At 40.3% G+C, this 17,860-nt stretch overlaps 1 protein-coding gene across 1 annotated transcript; it reads left to right on the forward strand.

Annotated features, from left to right (window-relative positions):
- The first annotated feature begins 8,040 nt into the window (after positions 1–8,040).
- LOC149438992 (apolipoprotein L1-like) lies at positions 8,041–15,537 on the forward strand. Its single transcript, XM_089659603.1, has 3 exons — positions 8,041–8,159; positions 8,245–8,289; positions 14,513–15,537. Exons 1-3 carry the CDS (start codon positions 8,157–8,159, stop codon positions 15,296–15,298), a joined length of 834 nt encoding a protein of 277 aa, XP_089515729.1. The 5' UTR covers positions 8,041–8,156; the 3' UTR covers positions 15,299–15,537.
- The last annotated feature ends 2,323 nt before the right edge of the window (positions 15,538–17,860 follow it).

The raw sequence follows: 17,860 nt of genomic DNA on the forward strand, positions 1-17,860 counted from the left end.
AAAAATTATAATTTTTCTATTTTTCTTTTTTCTTTTTATTATTTATTAATTTATTTTATCATACTGTCACCCTAGCAGTACAGTGTCACCATAGTGTGTTTTTCTTGTGCAAATGTGCGGCCCACATTTGTGTGCGGCCGGCGTCAAGAGGTTAAGGTAGGCTCAGACAAAGCATTGGCTCTCTATCTGTGCACAAAAGCATATGTAATGGCAGTGCCTCACTTTTGTATAGTGCTGAGGTTTATATGTGTCTGTGACACTTGTACTTTTGGCACAGCAATCGAAGTGGATTTCATAGGTACAAGGAGGCTCAAATTTGGTTTAATATGCCCCTTAGTGCATGAGCTGTACATGACTGCAGGAAGTCCTGGGGCAAGGCCAAACACAGGGTGCAATCTGCAGCAGCTGAAGTGCCAGTGGCTAATGCAGGCCATAGACAGGTTGAAAACCGTCCGTTTAAAAAAAAGCAAAAAAAAAGAAAAATTGATCGTTAAATAGGTCGATGTTACCAGCAACGGTAAAAAAAAAAATTGTCCGATTTTCGTCCCATCTATGGCCGTCATTTAATTACTTCTGTCCCTGCAGAGAGCTCCACTATTATATTTGACATGAAAAAGTATTGCGATTGCAACAATGTATATTTGCATCCATTTCATATACAGATGTTTTTATTCAGATACAAATAGATACATTGTTGCAACCACAATACTTTTTCATGTCAAATATAATAGCGGACTGTATTTCTTTTTCTTCTTTTTCTTCTTGCTCATGCGCAGATTTTTTATCGGTAAAAAGATCAGCCGATTTGCCCATCATTGCTGGAAATATTGGCCGATAGGCAAAGTCGGGCAATTTTTTCCAACTTCACCGATAAAAAAGTGCCAAAACCCTGAAAAACGGCCGACCAATTAACCCACTAACGGTGCGAAAATTATGCAGGCCATAGACGGGTCGAAAATCGGGCGAAAAAAAAAATTGGCCGATTTTTGACCCGTCTATGGCCTGCATAACTCTTCCCTGGGTGAACAATATTCACTGCGATGTTCTAGCTACTAGGTGTCTTAGAGGGGGCAATGTGTACAGGGAGGGGGCAGTGTGTACAGGGAGGGGGCAATGTGTAAAGGGAGGGGGGCAGTGTGTACAGGGAGAGGGAGAGGGGCAATGTGTACAGGGAGGGGGGCAGTGTGTACAGGGAAGGGGAGCAGTGTGTACAGGGAGGGGGAGCAGTGTGTACAGGGAAGGGGGCAATGTGTACAGGAAGGGGGGCAGTGTGTACAGGGAGGGGGGCAGTGTGTACAGGGAGGCCTGAGGACAGTGGCTCTCCGCTCTCTCCCTCCTCACAGGGCAGATGGATAGCAGTGAGAGCCATTGGCTCCTGCTGCTGTCAAACATATCCTGTGACGAGGGACCAGGCGGGGCTGAGCCACACTGTGTCTATGCACACAGGCAGCGCTTCTCACAATCGAGCCTGGAGGTGTGCCACAATAGGAAGGAATAGTTGTGTCATATGAAGCCACTTCCTATTGTGGCACACCAAGAAGAAGAGGAGCCAGGAGTGGTGGTGGGGTACCCTAGAAAAGGAGGATCTGCACTGTTCTGTGCAAAACTACTGCTCAGAGCAGGGAAGTATTGCATATTTATTATTTTTTTAAAAATTACCTTTTACAATCACTTTAACCACTTCCACACAGGGTACTTTTACCCCCTTCCTGCCCAGGCCAATTTTCAGCTTTTAGTGCTGTCGCACTTTAAATGACAATTGCGAGGTCATGCAACATTGTACCCATATAAAATTTTTATCATTTTTTTCCACAAATAGAGTTTTCCTTTGGTGGTAATCACCCCTGGGTTTTTTATTTTTTGCACTATAAACGAAAAAAGACCAAAAATTTTGAAAAAAATAAGTTCTTTGTTTCTATTGTTTCTTCCTAAAGTGTCCCTCATTCTCAAGTTGTAAAGTTGGAAGGTATGGGAAAGGAGAGCTGTCTGCTCATCACAGCCAGTGGGCCACTTGGGATCACTGCAATGGGTCACAACCATCACAAGGTATAAAGCCATTCTCATTTGCTCTGTGCTTTCTGCCTGTGATTAACACTTGCCATTGACATTGTTTACAGTTGTGATCACTGCAATTGATCATAGCAACCACGTGGTACAAAGACATTTTCAATGATTTGTAGCTTTTTTCTGTGATTTGCACTGTCCAATGACAAATGAGCACAAAGAAAAGACATGTAAAGATAGTCACTTGCCTTACAATGGTTGGTGCTGAAGAGGTTAAGATCTGATCATGAAATTCTGAGTTCCAGCACCATAGCACTACAAGGTGTTTCACATTCCAACATACAGTATGTGTAACACAAAAGTCAGCTTTAGAATAGCTTCATCAAGGAAGAGTATATAAGAGGAGAATTCTTTCACTTTCACATTTTAGAAACAGCCACTTACTAAACGCCTAGTACCTCTCTTCCTCTGAGGTAAGGTAAGTTTTAACTTAATATACTAAAAAGTTGGTCTACATGACATAAGTTACCTGCACTTGTAAGCAGTAAATGTTGATTTTGTCTTTATATTATAATTGTTACCTGTGCAGGTATGTCTTTACTATTAGTTTTGCCTGCAATGTTTTTTTGCAGACTTGGGTTTAGGTTACTAGGCTGGTTTTATCATGATCCTACATAGTACATAATGATATGCTTTTTCCAATAAATGAAGGGTAGGGGGGTATAATACAAAGAAAGTTTAATTGGAATCTATTTATCTTTTTATTTATTCTTTTACTTAATTTTGATATCCATTAATTTTTTCCAGTCCTATACAAAGTACAGCAACACTAGTCATTTCCCCTACAGAGCTTGGAATGTAACATGTAACGTATCTAGTAAAAAAACAACCAGATTCATACCACCGCTCAAGACTTGCTCCCCTTACCATGCATGGACAATCTGGGTGCAGGCTTCCATAGCCCTTCTCCTCTCTACATCAAAGGATGAAAGATAAAAGCTGCACCCCAATATTAGCTCTCCAATCTTAGTTCAGCGACTGCATACATCATGTCTCCACCCGAAAAACAACCTTTCTTAACCACTTGCCCTCCAGAGGATTTACCCCTTTTCTTGACCAGGCCATTTTTTGCATTACGGTGCTGCGTTACTTTAACTGACAATTGCCCGGTCATGCAACGCTGCACCCAAATTAAATTTACACCCTTTTTTTCCCCACAAATAGAGCTTTTTTTCGGTGGTATTTGATTGCCTCTGTGTTTTTTATTTTTTGTGCTATAAACAAGAAAAGACCAACATTTTTGAGGAAAAAAAACAATATTTTTGACTTTTTGCTATTAAACATGTCCAATAAAAAATTTCAAAAATCTAATTGTCATAAATGTAGGCCAAAATGTATTCTGCTACATGTCTTTGCTAAAAAAAATCCCAATACATGTAAATTAATTGGTTTACGTGAAAGTTATAGCAATTACAAATGGCAGTATACAGTATACCAGAATTTTTTTACTTCAAATTTTTTACTAGTAATGGCGGCGATCAGAACTGCGGGATTGCGGAACTGCAGCGGGCAATCTGACATGGGGGGGGGGACTGACTTGGTGTCACCAAGTGACCACCAGTGACACCAATACAGTAATCAGTGCTAATAAAAAGCACTGACACTGTACTAAGGGCACTGGGAAGGAAAGGGTTAACATGTGGGGCGATCAAAGGGTTAACTGTGTGCTGTTTTACTGTGTGCTGTGTGTGCTTTACACTGCAAGCACTCTGGCTTGTATGGCTCTGCACAGCAGAGCCATATAAATCAGTGTGCAGGAGCTGACAGGAGAGAGATCTGTGTTGTTTATACACAGGTCTCTCCCCCGTCGGTGATACTCGGCAATCGCCGGGTGCAGGCAGGGAATCACCGGCCAGGACACGGTGATTGGCAGCTGAGGTCACGAATGGCAGCACAGGTAGGGCACGCGCAGCTGGCACACAACCCCCTACCCGGAAATGCAAAATCATGTATATACACTTGATTTTGCCCACCCTTGCTGCCCTATAGCAGTACTTATGCTAAAAGGTGGGGGGAGGGGGAGCGGTTAATGTTTTTCACAGATCCCAGCTTGCTCACAAAGATACATACAGCAAGAAGAGCTACGATTGGAGTACGGTTGTTATCTTTCTATTCAGTAGCAGTAGTAGTCACATTCATCTAGACTTGTTCTGGAATTTTAAAGACATTTCCAAACTTACTAAGCCACTTTTTCAGTTCCAATGAGTGTCAGGAAGATACTTCATTATGTACATTCACACCTAAGAACGCCTAATCCAATCACATGCAGCATGTTAAGATTGGTTTTCCAAGAGCAGGATGGGAGGTTTGAAAGTTGTGGTGCCATCCTGTCCTCATTACATAACCCCATTGTTGGTGCCAGGAATCCTGATTGGATATTAATTCCTTGATTTCCATGAGTAAAGGTGTGAATTGTTGTCAATTAACTGGGGTAGAGATGTTAAAATGGCATTATATGGCTATACTTCTTTTACACCCTTGTAAGTATGCTTGCTTTGTATGTAAAACTGAATTGTAATGTATTCATATTATATATTCAATTGCCCCCTGCCCTGATCAACACAAACTAAAATATTTGAAGCAAATCTTTCTTTTTTTAAGTATATACTTGTCATAACTGGATCTGTGTGCTCTTCTTTGCTATGCAGTAAGATTGGGACGGTGGGAGGGGTAGTCATTTCAAGTATATACATCTTCAGGTAAACTCTGTAGAATGCCTTAGCAGAACAAAAGGTGAGAATCAGCATGCTTTGAATGTTTAACCCTTTTTCACCCACAACCTATGTCATACGTCAGCAGTAGTTGGGGGGGGGGGGGGTTGGGTTACACAAGCTCCCGCCTGCTGTAGCACATTTTATATATACATTGTATACAAATTCTTATGTAAAAATATATAGTGTGCCTTATCAAAACAAAAGGCACAAAGCAGCATGTTTTGGATGATTAAATGTTCTGCTGTCAGTGATGTATATCATACCTCGACAGCAGTGAGATTTTAGCACATGATGTGTGTAAACCTGACAAACTGGCTGTCAGATGGACGCGATCGGGCGACTATACAAGAACCTGATCCATGGCTATTCCCCTTGAGTTTGGTGTTGTTCATACACAAAGTGAACAGCAACTGATATATCTTGGTTGATGGGTTTTGCAGATGCTGATTTTCCAGAGGCACCTGTATGTTGCTCCCGTGCTTCTGAAACCTACATTTAGGAGGCCTTCCTACATAAATTAGAGAACAAAGACATTTTAAAAGATAGACACAAACATTGGCATCACAATTAAAATATTCTTCAATAAGATATTTTCTCCCAGCATGTGGATGAGAAAATGTTTAACCACATCTTAAAATACTGCATATGTTACACTTATGACATTTGAAGCACCCTTTCTTATCTGAAATTTTACAGACATTTTTCGGATATTTCCTGACTGGATCGGCTCTTACTACAGGTCTTTGAGTAGTCCGCTTCATTAGTAGGTATGTAGTGGGGTCTCCGCACCTCTGCACACGTATTTTTATCATTAGCGAGGATGTTGTTGTGCTGCCTCATGATTTTTTAAATCCTTTTAGATATGAAGTTATAAGTCTGTATAATAGGAACCCTATTTATCACATTGTGCATAGATTTTCATTTTGAATCCTCATTCTAGCATATAGTAAAGCTTTTCCTGAACTTCATCAGGGTATTATAGGAATTTCTGGTGCGTTGTCAAAAGCTGTGTAGGTAGGAAGTACAAACTTGAATACTGGTAAATTTTCAGCTAGCTGTCTAGATGGTGAGCACTCGTAAAATGTAATGTAGTATTCCTATTTGTGGATTTATAATACAAGCTTGTAATGATGCCACCTTGAATATTTAAAGTCATTGTAAACCCTTACATATACCCAGTGAAGTCGCTGGCCTCAGGTGATACACAGAGACAAAACAAATTCTCCTACATAAGTTGTACCTGTCTAACTGCAGTCTTCTCTTCTCAACATTTGTTCAAAGTAATGAATTTATAAAGCTTGTATGAGAGTTCAGAAGAAATGGGACAGTAAGCTGAAATTACACAGTGCAAAACTCAGCGAGGAGAGCTCTGAGAGCTGATTGAAGTGTAGTGACATCCCCCTCCCTCTGCACAGCTCACAGGAGCGGAGCTGAGGCTGTCAATCTGCTGAAGGTCCCTCCCCTGTCACCATTTTTCTCTTGGTGTCAGGAAAACTTGTCAAAAGTGATTAATGCTGATAGCAGAAGAATGAAGCAGCAGACAGAAATGACACTAAGGCTCCGTTCACACCAATGTGTGTTCTTTGTGCATTTTGCAGAAATGCACTACAGTCCATTTAACATGGTTTCCTATGGAACATGTTCACATCTATGGTTGTTTGAGCTGTTGCGTTTTTGGAAAGGGTCAGGGACTTTTTATAACAGCAAAAAGCAGCGTTTTTGCTACAATAGATTTCAATGGATAATCTGCTGAAATGCATGGTAGTGCATTTTTGCAGCGATTTTGCCATGTTTTACATTTTGCATTTTTATTCTGCCCAGCAAAAAAAATTTCCACTTTAAAAAAAAAAGCTGAACAAAATGCCAATCATGGCAAAAATACGTGTAGAAAAATGCAAAACGAACTACGAAAAGCACTGCAAAATGGACAAAAAGCAAACTGCATAGATGTGAATGGAGCCTTAGTGCACTATAGAAGGATGTGCTTTGTTCATAATCCATGTCTGAGTTAACAACCACTTTACAGACACCCCAAAAGTGATTTGTATTGTATGCAAGACAGGATTCAATTTAATCACTGGTTAAATGGATATGAGAAAATCAAAAAACGTATTAATCATACAATCATCATAATCATGCAGTCAGCAACATTTCCTCTCCTTCCATGTAACCTGCTGCCCACTCCTTGGATATTTTGGTCAATACTGAGGTGCATTTAAAAGTCTGCGAGCAATGAGATTTGTCCATGTAAGCTTTTTCCTCATTAGTAAATTTTCCTATGAATTCTCTGCCAAAGCTTCAGTTGGCCTTTAAAGCAAAAGCACTGTGTACACAAATACAAAAGAACTTAGGGTGTTAGATTTAGTTAGTTTCGATCAACTAGTTTGCATATGACCAGCCCTCCCAAATTCAAAATTTGAAACACAATTGTTAATAGTATTCAGAGATCTAAACATTTCTGCCATTAGAAACTATACCAATATAATTTTGATTAGACCACAGTTGGGTTGTACATTTTTTTATTTTTGTTACTCATTTACTACATTCAATATCCCCAGTACCACTCTTATCTTCAGTTTGGCCCCCTTGCCATGCAAAAAGTGAAAAATGTCACATAACTAGCAAGGAGATTACCTCGATTTTGGTGGGATTTGGTGGTTTGCCTTCTGTGGATTTTCAGGAAAAGTGGCCTCTACTTTCACAGTAGAAAATGGTTCCACTTCAAAGATAGGAGCGCGCAGTGATTCTGGCTGGGAGACCCTGTTGCTGTGTGGTATGACTTAGTTATAACGTTTTAGTGAACGGGGGTATGCATGGCAACATACTAAAGCCAATGGGACCCAACAGGTTAACCTAATTTGATAATTAGGATTTTTTTTAGACAAGAAATGGGGATTTTGTGATCGAGCACATCTTGTCCATTATTTTGTGATCAAGCACATCTTGTCCATTCCTTCTTCAAAAGCCATATCATAAGAGAAAGGATAAAGCACCTCTTATTGTGTTATCAAAGCCACACCAATTTTTATCAGTAATGGTATAGATCAGGGATCAAAATTTACAGCAATATACTGCTTGTATTAAGAGACGATTACAACATTGATATAGCAGGCATAGAAGTGTTTATAGTTGATAAATAATGTTTTAGTGGTAGTTCCAATGTTTTATGTCACACAATACTACCACAATGGTTTAGCACTAATCCACTAGTTCTTTCATGAGATAAAATTATATAATTATTAATATATACAGGATCTATGTACCACTGATATTGTACTTGAAATCATTTTAAATGTTTAAAATGTTTTTCTTTTAGTTCTAGTACATTGTCACCTATAAACCTTGAACCGGCAGATTTTTCAAGCAGTAAAACCAGAAATGGTAGGCTAAATAAAATTTACTACTTGTGAACACATATACATAATTGATACAATTCAGATATTATTGTACCTTTTTGTATTTACAGGCTGATGATTCCATCAAAAGACAGATCAAAATGAAGCTAGAAGAGGTAATTCAGAGTATATCCTGTAAAAATTAAGCCATACAGACATTTGACCTAGTGCATAATAACAAGCGCTATGGCTTTGTACACATGGGTATTTTTTTAACCCTAGCTTGTAAATGGTAGTCTGAGAATCATCATTTATGGATGGTGTTTAGACTTCACCAGCAAATATTTAATGCATATTTAGAAAACATCTACAGAGCTCAGTCCAGTTTCCAATATCTTGAACATGCCTACTGAATTCTGCTTAAAGTGGTTCTCTGTATTAAGGTAAGAAAACCTTCTGCAAGCAGTTCCCCCCAAGTCCCCCTCAAATACTTACCTGAGCCCAATCTTGATCCAACGATGTGCATGAGAGCAGCATCTCTCTCTCTCCTCACTGGTACAGACACAGCAGCTGGAGCCATTGGCTTCTGCTGCTGTCAATCACAGCCAGCTGAGGTGTGAGCAGGGAGGCGGGACCGAGCCGCATTCTGTGTGTCTTTTGGACACAGAGCCGGGTTGGGAGTGAGCACGCACTCAGCTGGCTGTAGGGGCCAGGAGCACTGGCAGGGACTCAAGAAGAGGAAGATCGGGGCTGCTCTGTGCAAAAACATTGCACAGAGCAGGTAAGTATAACATGTTTGTTATTAGGTGATTGTAGCCGTATTAGTTTGCGACAGAAACAATTGAGTGCTGTCCGTGATACTTTTTTTTATTTGCACTAACATACAATTTTGAGGACAAGCTTTCGGGGTATGTCCCCTTCTTCAAAGTCCAAGCAGTACTCACTCCAAGAGTACTGCTTGGACTTTGAAGAAGGGGACATACCCAGAAAGCTTGTCCTCAAAATTGTATGTTAGTGCAAATAAAAAAAGTATCACGGACAGCACTCAATTGTTTATGTTTGTTATTAAAAATTAAATAAAAAGTGAGTCTTTAGAATCACTTTAATGTTTGTTAAGGCTGCAGCTAGCATTCCTGCATTTTACACTTCCAGATTACAATTTGAAAATATTTCTTGAAAACATACAACGATCGTGCCATGTTTCTCTGAATGTTAACCAATGCTAAATATAAATAGCAAAAAAAAACCCCAATGTGAAAAAAATATAAAATGAATATAAATATAATAATAAACAATGTGCACAAAGAACTAATGAATAATAAAGTCCATCTCTATATCATGATTCTTTCAATATATAATGATGACTTGTGCCATTCAAATCTTCGTTTTGACATACGCAATGTGCCTTCACCAACACTGACAACACTTGTGCTCTCACCTGAAATTTTTGACCGCACAATTAAGTTTGGTCAAAAATAGCTTATGGTAGTAAGACCTCTATCAAGACTCCTTCACTGCTGATTCAACTCCTTCCTTCTCCTCCGCTCAGCACACATATAGAAGAAATATAGGCAAACCAATAGTACTTTATCATTTAAAAAACTAACATTTTATTAAAATATACAATGGCCACTCACATAATACAGGTGCTCCATTGCACCAAATATTGCACAAATGAATAAAACAATCCGTAAAAATGTAGCTGACACTCTCAGGCTCTAATGGATCTCACCGGACTCCTCTCCGTGAGCTCTCTCCAGGACAGATCAGCTGACTTGGGCTGGTTGTGACGTCTGGGCTACAGCCCATGGGGAGAAGCTTGGTGATGTTTCGACGCTTGCTGTCAGCTGACCTGTCCCAGAGAGCTCACAGAGAGGAGTACGGTCAGCTTTTGAAATTATAAAGCACTGAATCAGCATTGAAGGAGAGTCTTGATAGTGGTCTTACCACCATTATATGTCCATTTAATGGACGGAAGCCATTTTTGACCAAACTTACCGTATTTTGTGCTCCATAAGACGCACCTGACCATAAGACGCACCTAGGTTTTAGAGGAGGAAAATAGAAAAAAATATTCTGAACCAATGGACTGCAGACACAGTACAGGAAATGACCAGAGACTGCGGACACAGTACAGGAGATGACCAGAGACTGCGGACAGTACAGGAGATGACCAGAGACTGCAGACATAGTACAGGAAATGACCAGAGACTGCGGACATAGTACAGGAGATGACCAGAGACTGCGGACATAGTACTGGAGATGACCAGAGACTGCGGACGTACTACAGGAGATGACCAGAGACTGCGGACACAGTACAGGAGATGACCAGAGAATGCGGACATGATAGGGGATGACCAAGAGACTGCGGACAGTATAGGGAATGACCAGAGACTGCGGACAGTACAGGAGATGACCAGAGACTGCGGACAGTACAGGAGATGACCAGAGACTGTGGACATAGTACAGGGGATAACCAAAGACTGTGGACAGTACAGGAGATGACCAGAGTCTGCGGACAGTACAGGAGATGACCAGAGACTGCAGAAATGGTACAGGAGATGACCAGAGACTGCGGACAGCACAGGGGATGAGCAGAGACTGCGGACAGTGCAGGGGATGACCAAGAGACTGCAGACAGTGCAGGGGATGACCAGAGACTGCGGACACAGTGCAGGAAATGACCAGAGACTGCGGACAATGCAGGGGATGACCAGAGACTGCAGACAGTACAGGGGATGACCAGAGACTACGGACAGTGCAGGGGATGACCAGAGACTGCGGACAGTGCAGGGGATGACCAGAGACTGCGGACATGGTGCAGGAAATGACCAGAGACTGCGAACAGTGCATGGGATGACCAGAGACTGCAGACAGTACAGGGGATGACCAGAGACTGCGGACATGGTGCAGGAAATGACCAGAGACTGCAGACAGTACAGGTGATTATCAGAGACTGCAGACAGTACAGGAGATGACCAGAGACTGCAGACAGTACAGGGGATGACTAAGAGACTGCTGACCTTTGGGGAGGGAAGGGGAGCGGGTACCTGAATTTGACTGGTACCTGCTCCCACTTCTGCGGAGTTGTCCTCCGTTTAGCGTGGGTACCCGGCTGGCAGCCGGGTGCCCAGTGCGCATGTGCGAGAAGCGCTGCGCTTTGTGATTGGTCTGGCATTTTCTGAGACCTGTCATGTGTCCCAGAAGATGCCGTACTATTCACAAAGCGCTGCTCTTCTTGCGCATGCGCACTGGGCACCCGGCTGTCACAGCCAAGAGCCCACGCTAAAGATGTCGACGTGGGAAGCCTTCTCAGCGCTGGACCGAGGAACAGGTAAGGCCCTGCTGCAGAGAAGAGACGAGAGGCCAGCCCAGTACTTTGACACGGCGGCGGCGGTGGGAATACCGTAAGACTGACATTTTCCCCCCTTTTTTTGGGGGAAAAAAGTGCGTCTTATGGAGCGAAAAATACGGTAATTGTGTGTTCAAAAATTTCAGGTGAGAGCACAAGTGGTGTCGGTGTTGGTGAAGACACATTGCATATGTCAAAAGCAAGATTTGAATGGTACAAGTCATCATTATTTATTGAAAGAATCACAATATGGAGATGGGCTTTATTATTCATTAGTTCTTTGTGTACATTATTTATTATTATATTTATATTCATTTTATGTTTTTTTCACATTGGGGTTTTTTTGCTATTTATATTTAGCGTTGGTTAACATTCAGAGAAGTGGGGCACGATCATTGTATGTGTTCTGTATTTAGCACATTTTTATTAGTATGTGTAGGTGTGAGCTTTTCAATTCAATAACATTTTTACAGAATTACATTTTTCCAGATCTTTGGGAGTGCTCACAGGTTTTCACATTTACATTATTCAAAATATTTCTTCATTTGTATTCAGGTAAATACAAAATATTACTTGAATATTGAATTCATTAAATATTTCTTATTTACAGCCAGCACATGGGACTGTCTGATCCTTTTAACATGTTACCTGACTACTTTTAGAGCTTGGGAGGGATATATAAGGTGTCCCACAGAAAACTCATAAACACCCATAACAAAATTTAAAAAATACCAAAAATTTTAGAAAACATTTTGAAAAGATATTATTCTTTATTCACATAATTACACCTCAAAACCCTAACCTACAGGTTAAAAAGAATTATAATTATGGCACCACCTGGGAGGACTCAATGAGTGGAATTATAAATCCAACAATCAAAAATTATAAACAAAATTTATAAACAAAATATCACAAACAAATATTCTAAACATAGGGATTGATTTACTAAAGACAAATAGACTGTGCACATTGCAAGTGAATTTGCTTGTAAACTTAGTAAAGGAGGTCAAGTTTCAGCCCGGGTTCACATATATGCGGTGCGGTACATTGCATGTGATTCGCACATGAACCGCACCACATTCCTGTGCAAATCACATGCGATTTGTGTGCCGTGCAATTGGAGCCATACATTTTGTATGGCTGTAATCGCACTGCACCCGCACCAAAAAGGTGCAGGACCCTTTTTTTGGTCCGCACTAGAATCAGATCGCATGGGTATTCACCCCTATGCTATTGGATTCTGCACATCGCACTGAGTTTGGTGGACCAATTACAGGGTGTTGTTAACTTAACATACACACCCGCAGCGGTTTGCATGAACTGGGTGCGATTCTGATGCGGTGCGGAAATCGCACTGAAAACGTTGCGAATTCCGGACCGCATCAGTGTGAAGCCAGGCTCACTTTGCAAAGAATAACCAATCACTTAAAAGGAAAAAAACAGCATTTTTGCTTGCACATGATTGGATGATGGAAGTCAGCAAAGCTTCACCTCATTTACTAAACTTTAAAGCGAATTCCCTTGCAGACTGCACCTGCATATGCAAAGTGCACAGCGTATTTGCCTTTAGTAAATCAACCCCAAAAATTCATCAAATGAATGTCACAGTACTATAATCTATAGAAACATTTACCATAACAGGTTATTTTGAGTAAAACATTGAAAAACAAAACACACAATAAATACTGCTTATGTGTTCTCCTCCAAATAGCATCACAAGGAATGCTAATGTTGGATCAAAATGGTAAGTATGGCATGTTTGTTATTTTTTTCTTTAAAAAAAAAGACTTTAGAATCACTTTAATCAAGTGACATTCAGTCAACTAAAGTGTTGTGTATCATAAACAATTGTCAAGGGTTTTTTTTTTTGGATTATCATCATCTCTTTGCAGCCACTACTTCACTACATAAATGCACTCCAGTAATAGGTGCATGATATTACTTAGAGTAAGTTCACCCATGGTGGCAAAAGTGGACTGTGTCATGTGCATTGGCATGGCTGCATGAAGTCACCACTGAAGAATGTTACAAAGCAGGAAAGCTCTCAGGAAACCAGCAGATAGTTAGTTGGGACCAGGTAACTTCCCATGAGAGCTATAGCACTGTGTAAGTGAGGACGAACGTTAATCTACTTAGCTTTGGGAAACCAGTATGTGTTGTTCTTAAAGCGGTATGAAAAGAAATCCACAGCAAGCATAGTACCAATTTCACAGTTGTGCCAAGGAAACAGAATGACGTAAAGATGGCACACTGATGTACAGATAGACAGCACAGTCATTGTGCCATGAACAGTGTTTACAATGCACATGTGCAAGTGGCATCGTGGACAGCAGATCTCCTAAATGGCATGTCTTGAAAAAGTTTTAAAGATGCCAAGTAGTAAGTTAGACTATAATGTTTGAAACTGAACTGAGCTGAGCTGTCCTCCAAAGTTTTTTACTACTTTAAACAGATAGAAAGTAAAGTTGGAAATGAAAAAAGCAAATCATGTAGATACATTAAAATATACCCATCATTAAAAAAATTTGATTGGTGGCCTTTTTTAAAAGTGCTAGATGCTCTTATTGTGTTGGGTTTCAATACTTCTGAATCAATGGCCTGATGCAGGAAAGAAACCAATAAAATGTGGAAAAGCCAAAATTAATTTTCTCCATACTTATTTCAGGTCAGTGACTCAGACAGTATTATAACCATAGCAGCGGCATACTTCTCCCATGCCATGTATCGTTTAAAGTTGAATTTGAGGTAATGTTAATGCGGTTTTGTATTCATTAAAAAAAATATTAAACATATATTTTAAATGCAAAAAGCTTAGGTAAACTGCATAAACATTCAGATGATAGTATCCTTGAACCCGGGACTTTATTTTATACCAAGAGATGTGGCAGCCAGTAGCATGGTGTGTGGGTTACTGTGTAGCCCTAGCATCCTGGCCTACCTATGCCATAGCCTGTGCTGGCCATGCAGAAATTCGAGCTTGCTTATACAACTAACATAATTGTGCTAAACATTTCTTTCTTCTCATTGTTTTTTTTTTCCCCAAACAGTATTATCAAGAGTATAAAAGCCTCTCAACCTCTTTGAAGATTGATCTTTCAGATTGTGTTAATGAACTGTACACTATAGCGGACGATGTGGACACATTCCATAAGAGAGCCACCATCGGCAATGTTGTGGGAAGTGCTGTTGGGATTGCTGGTGGAATCACCACCATTGTAGGCATTGCTCTAGCTCCAGTGACATTCGGTGCATCTCTGATTTGTAGCATTGTTGGAATTTCTGTAGCTACAGCTGGAGGAGTCACTGGAGTTTCTGCTTCCATAGCAGATGCTGCAAATACTAAAAAGAAATGTAATATAGTAAATGAGAAGATAAAAAACATTAACAAAAATATAAATTCATTAGAAGAACTTTCTTTAAATATTGAAGAATTTGCTACAAATATCATAGCTGTAGGTAGTGTTCCTTTTGCGAAACAATACCCTGATTGTGTCAGAATGGGGGGTAAAGGAGTGTTTGTTGCAGTGGAGGTAGGCAGATTGGCTCAGCTTGGGAGGATACCAACAGCTGCAGCCCGAGGGGCTCAGTTAGCAGCACAGGGAGTTCGAGCAATTCACGCGGTTTCTGGAGTGTTTGCTGCATTGTTTGTAGCCATTGATGCTGCCTTTCTTGTAAAGGGATCAGTAGAGCTACATAGAGGAGCCAAAACAAAGACAGCAGAAGAGATACGGGAGATTGCAGATGAATTGCTAGGAACATTAAATGACATGAAAGAAAACAGTGAAAGCCTGCTTGATGAAATGAAAGGAGTTACTTTAGAACTTATTGAGTAATGGGATGCATACCAATTCATACCTACACATACATGTCAGCAGTGACTTGCAAAACATATGAAGCCATCACTTTACATTGATGTTGCTTGCTGAAGTTCTTTATCATGTTTAAATTGTATCTTATAATCATTACAAATGCAAAATTACTACTTCTATCACAAAATTCTCAGAACTTAGTAACAAACAGGAAGGTGTGTATGTATATATATATATATATTTATATATATATATATATATATATACATACACACAGAGGGATCCAAAAATGTATACACATTTTTACATCAAAAATATGCGTACACATTTTATTACTAGATTTATTTACACATCAAAGAGTAGCAATCACATTAGGTTCTCAAAGTGGTCACCAATATGGTGTACACTGCAGAGGAAAGGCATGCATGGGTGTTGTCCATGAAGGAAACCTCTCCTCAAGCCCACACACAATAAAGCCCACCTAGAATTTACCAGGGGCCATGCCGAGAAAGAAGAAGACTACTGGGATTCTGTACTCTGGAGTAATGAGACCAAGACAAATGTTTTTGGAACTGATGGTTTCAAAACTGTATGGTGTCGCAAATGTGAGGAGTACAAAGAAAAATGCATTGTGCCTACAGTGAAACATGGTGGTGGCAGTGCCCATCAGTGGGGTTGCATGAGTGCTGCTGTTGTCGGAGAGCTACATTTCATTGGTGGTATCATGAATTCACAGATGTACTGCTCTATATTGAAAGAGAAGATGCTACCATCACTCCGTGCCCTCGGTAGTCGTGCACTTTTCCAACATGACAATGATCCAAAACACACATCTAAGGCCACTGTTACATTTCTGAAGAAGAACAGAATGAAAGTGATTCAGTGGCCAGGTCTGATCTGAACCCAAATGAACACCTATGGGGAACTCTGAAGAGACAAGCTGAGCATCACTCTCCATCCAGCATTCAGGCTCTAAAAGAGGTCATTCTTGAAGAATGGAAAAAGATCAATGTTGCAATATGTCGCCAACTTGTTCGTTCTATGCCTAGAAGACTTAAGGCTGTCCTTACAAATCATGGAGATCACACAAAATACTAGATGGAGTCTTTTGTTGTGGGGTGTATTCATTTTGCATCAACTAATTTGAGTAAAACTGAAGATTTTGTAATTTAATTTATGTTAATAACCTTACTTTCATGTAATGAGCTAAGTAAAAATTTTCTATAAACCTCAGTGTTGCCAAAATTTTGGAAATTGTTCTTGTGTTTATTGAGATATTGATTAAAATCTTACTTTTTAAAAGGTGTGTACTGATTTATGCTGAGCACTGTATACATATATCTTGTGCAGCACTGGCAGGTAGGATCATGAACGGTGTATTTGTGTCACCCAGATTTTATGGCTGATGTCGCGAAATGCAAGAGAGTATTGTAGTTAGAATTAGCAAATAAATGTAACTATTGGTTGCATTAAATCGGTATTAAAGTTAAATTGAAAAAAAAACCCCACTGATTGGTAGGTTCCTTTTTTGTTTTTTTACAGAAAAGACCCTGCATACTAACGCATTATGACTAGAGATGAGCGAAGAAATGAAAAATTCGATTCGGCTGATTCGGCAAATTCCAGTATGAAATTCGATTCGATGCGAATTTCTCCGCTACGAAGATGACTTATAAAAAGGGTTACTAGACTTCAGAGAGCCTTTAAATTAGTGCAGAACACTGTACCTTTAATTTAAATGCCCTTGGAGATGAGGAAGGAGAAGGAGAAGGAGAAGGAGAAGGATGAGAAGAAGGAGAAGGAGAAGGAGAAGGAGAAGGAGAAGGATGAGAAGAAGGAGAAGGAGAAGGATGAGAAGAAGGAGAAGGATGAGAAGAAGGAGAAGGATGAGAAGAAGGAGAAGGAGAAGGATGAGAAGAAGGAGAAGGAGAAGGATGAGAAGAAGGAGAAGGAGAAGGATGAGAAGAAGGAGAAGGATGAGAAGAAGGAGAAGGAGAAGGATGAGAAGAAGGAGAAGGAGAAGGATGAGAAGAAGGAGAAGGATGAGAAGAAGGAGAAGGAGAAGGATGAGAAGAAGGAGAAGGAGAAGGATGAGAAGAAGGAGAAGGATGAGAAGAAGGAGAAGGAGAAGGATGAGAAGAAGGAGAAGGAGAAGGATGAGAAGAAGGAGAAGGATGAGAAGAAGGAGAAGGAGAAGGATGAGAAGAAGGAGAAGGAGAAGGATGAGAAGAAGGAGAAGGAGAAGGATGAGAAGAAGGAGAAGGATGAGAAGAAGGAGAAGGAGAAGGATGAGAAGAAGAAGGATGAGAAGAAGGAGAAGGATGAGAAGAAGAAGGATGAGAAGAAGGAGAAGGAGAAGGATGAGAAGAAGGAGAAGGAGAAGGAGAAGGATGAGAAGAAGGAGAAGGAGAAGGATGAGAAGAAGGAGAAGGATGAGAAGAAGGAGAAGGATGAGGAGAAGGATGAGAAGAAGGAGAAGGAGAAGGATGAGAAGAAGGAGAAGGATGAGAAGAAGGAGAAGGAGAAGGATGAGGAGAAGGAGAAGGATGAGAAGAAGGAGAAGGAGAAGGATGAGAAGAAGGAGAA

Source organism: Staurois parvus, unplaced genomic scaffold, assembly GCF_062004578.1.
Source record: "Staurois parvus isolate SC_StPar_1 unplaced genomic scaffold, SC_StPar_1.0 ptg001168l, whole genome shotgun sequence".
Classification (NCBI taxonomy): domain Eukaryota; kingdom Metazoa; phylum Chordata; class Amphibia; order Anura; family Ranidae; genus Staurois; species Staurois parvus.

Excerpts from the sequence above, each read along its gene's own strand:
- LOC149438992 (XM_089659603.1), top strand. Across the intron at positions 8,290-14,512 it reads TCAAAATGAAGCTAGAAGAG|TATTATCAAGAGTATAAAAG; the intron begins GTAATTCAGAGT and ends TTCCCCAAACAG.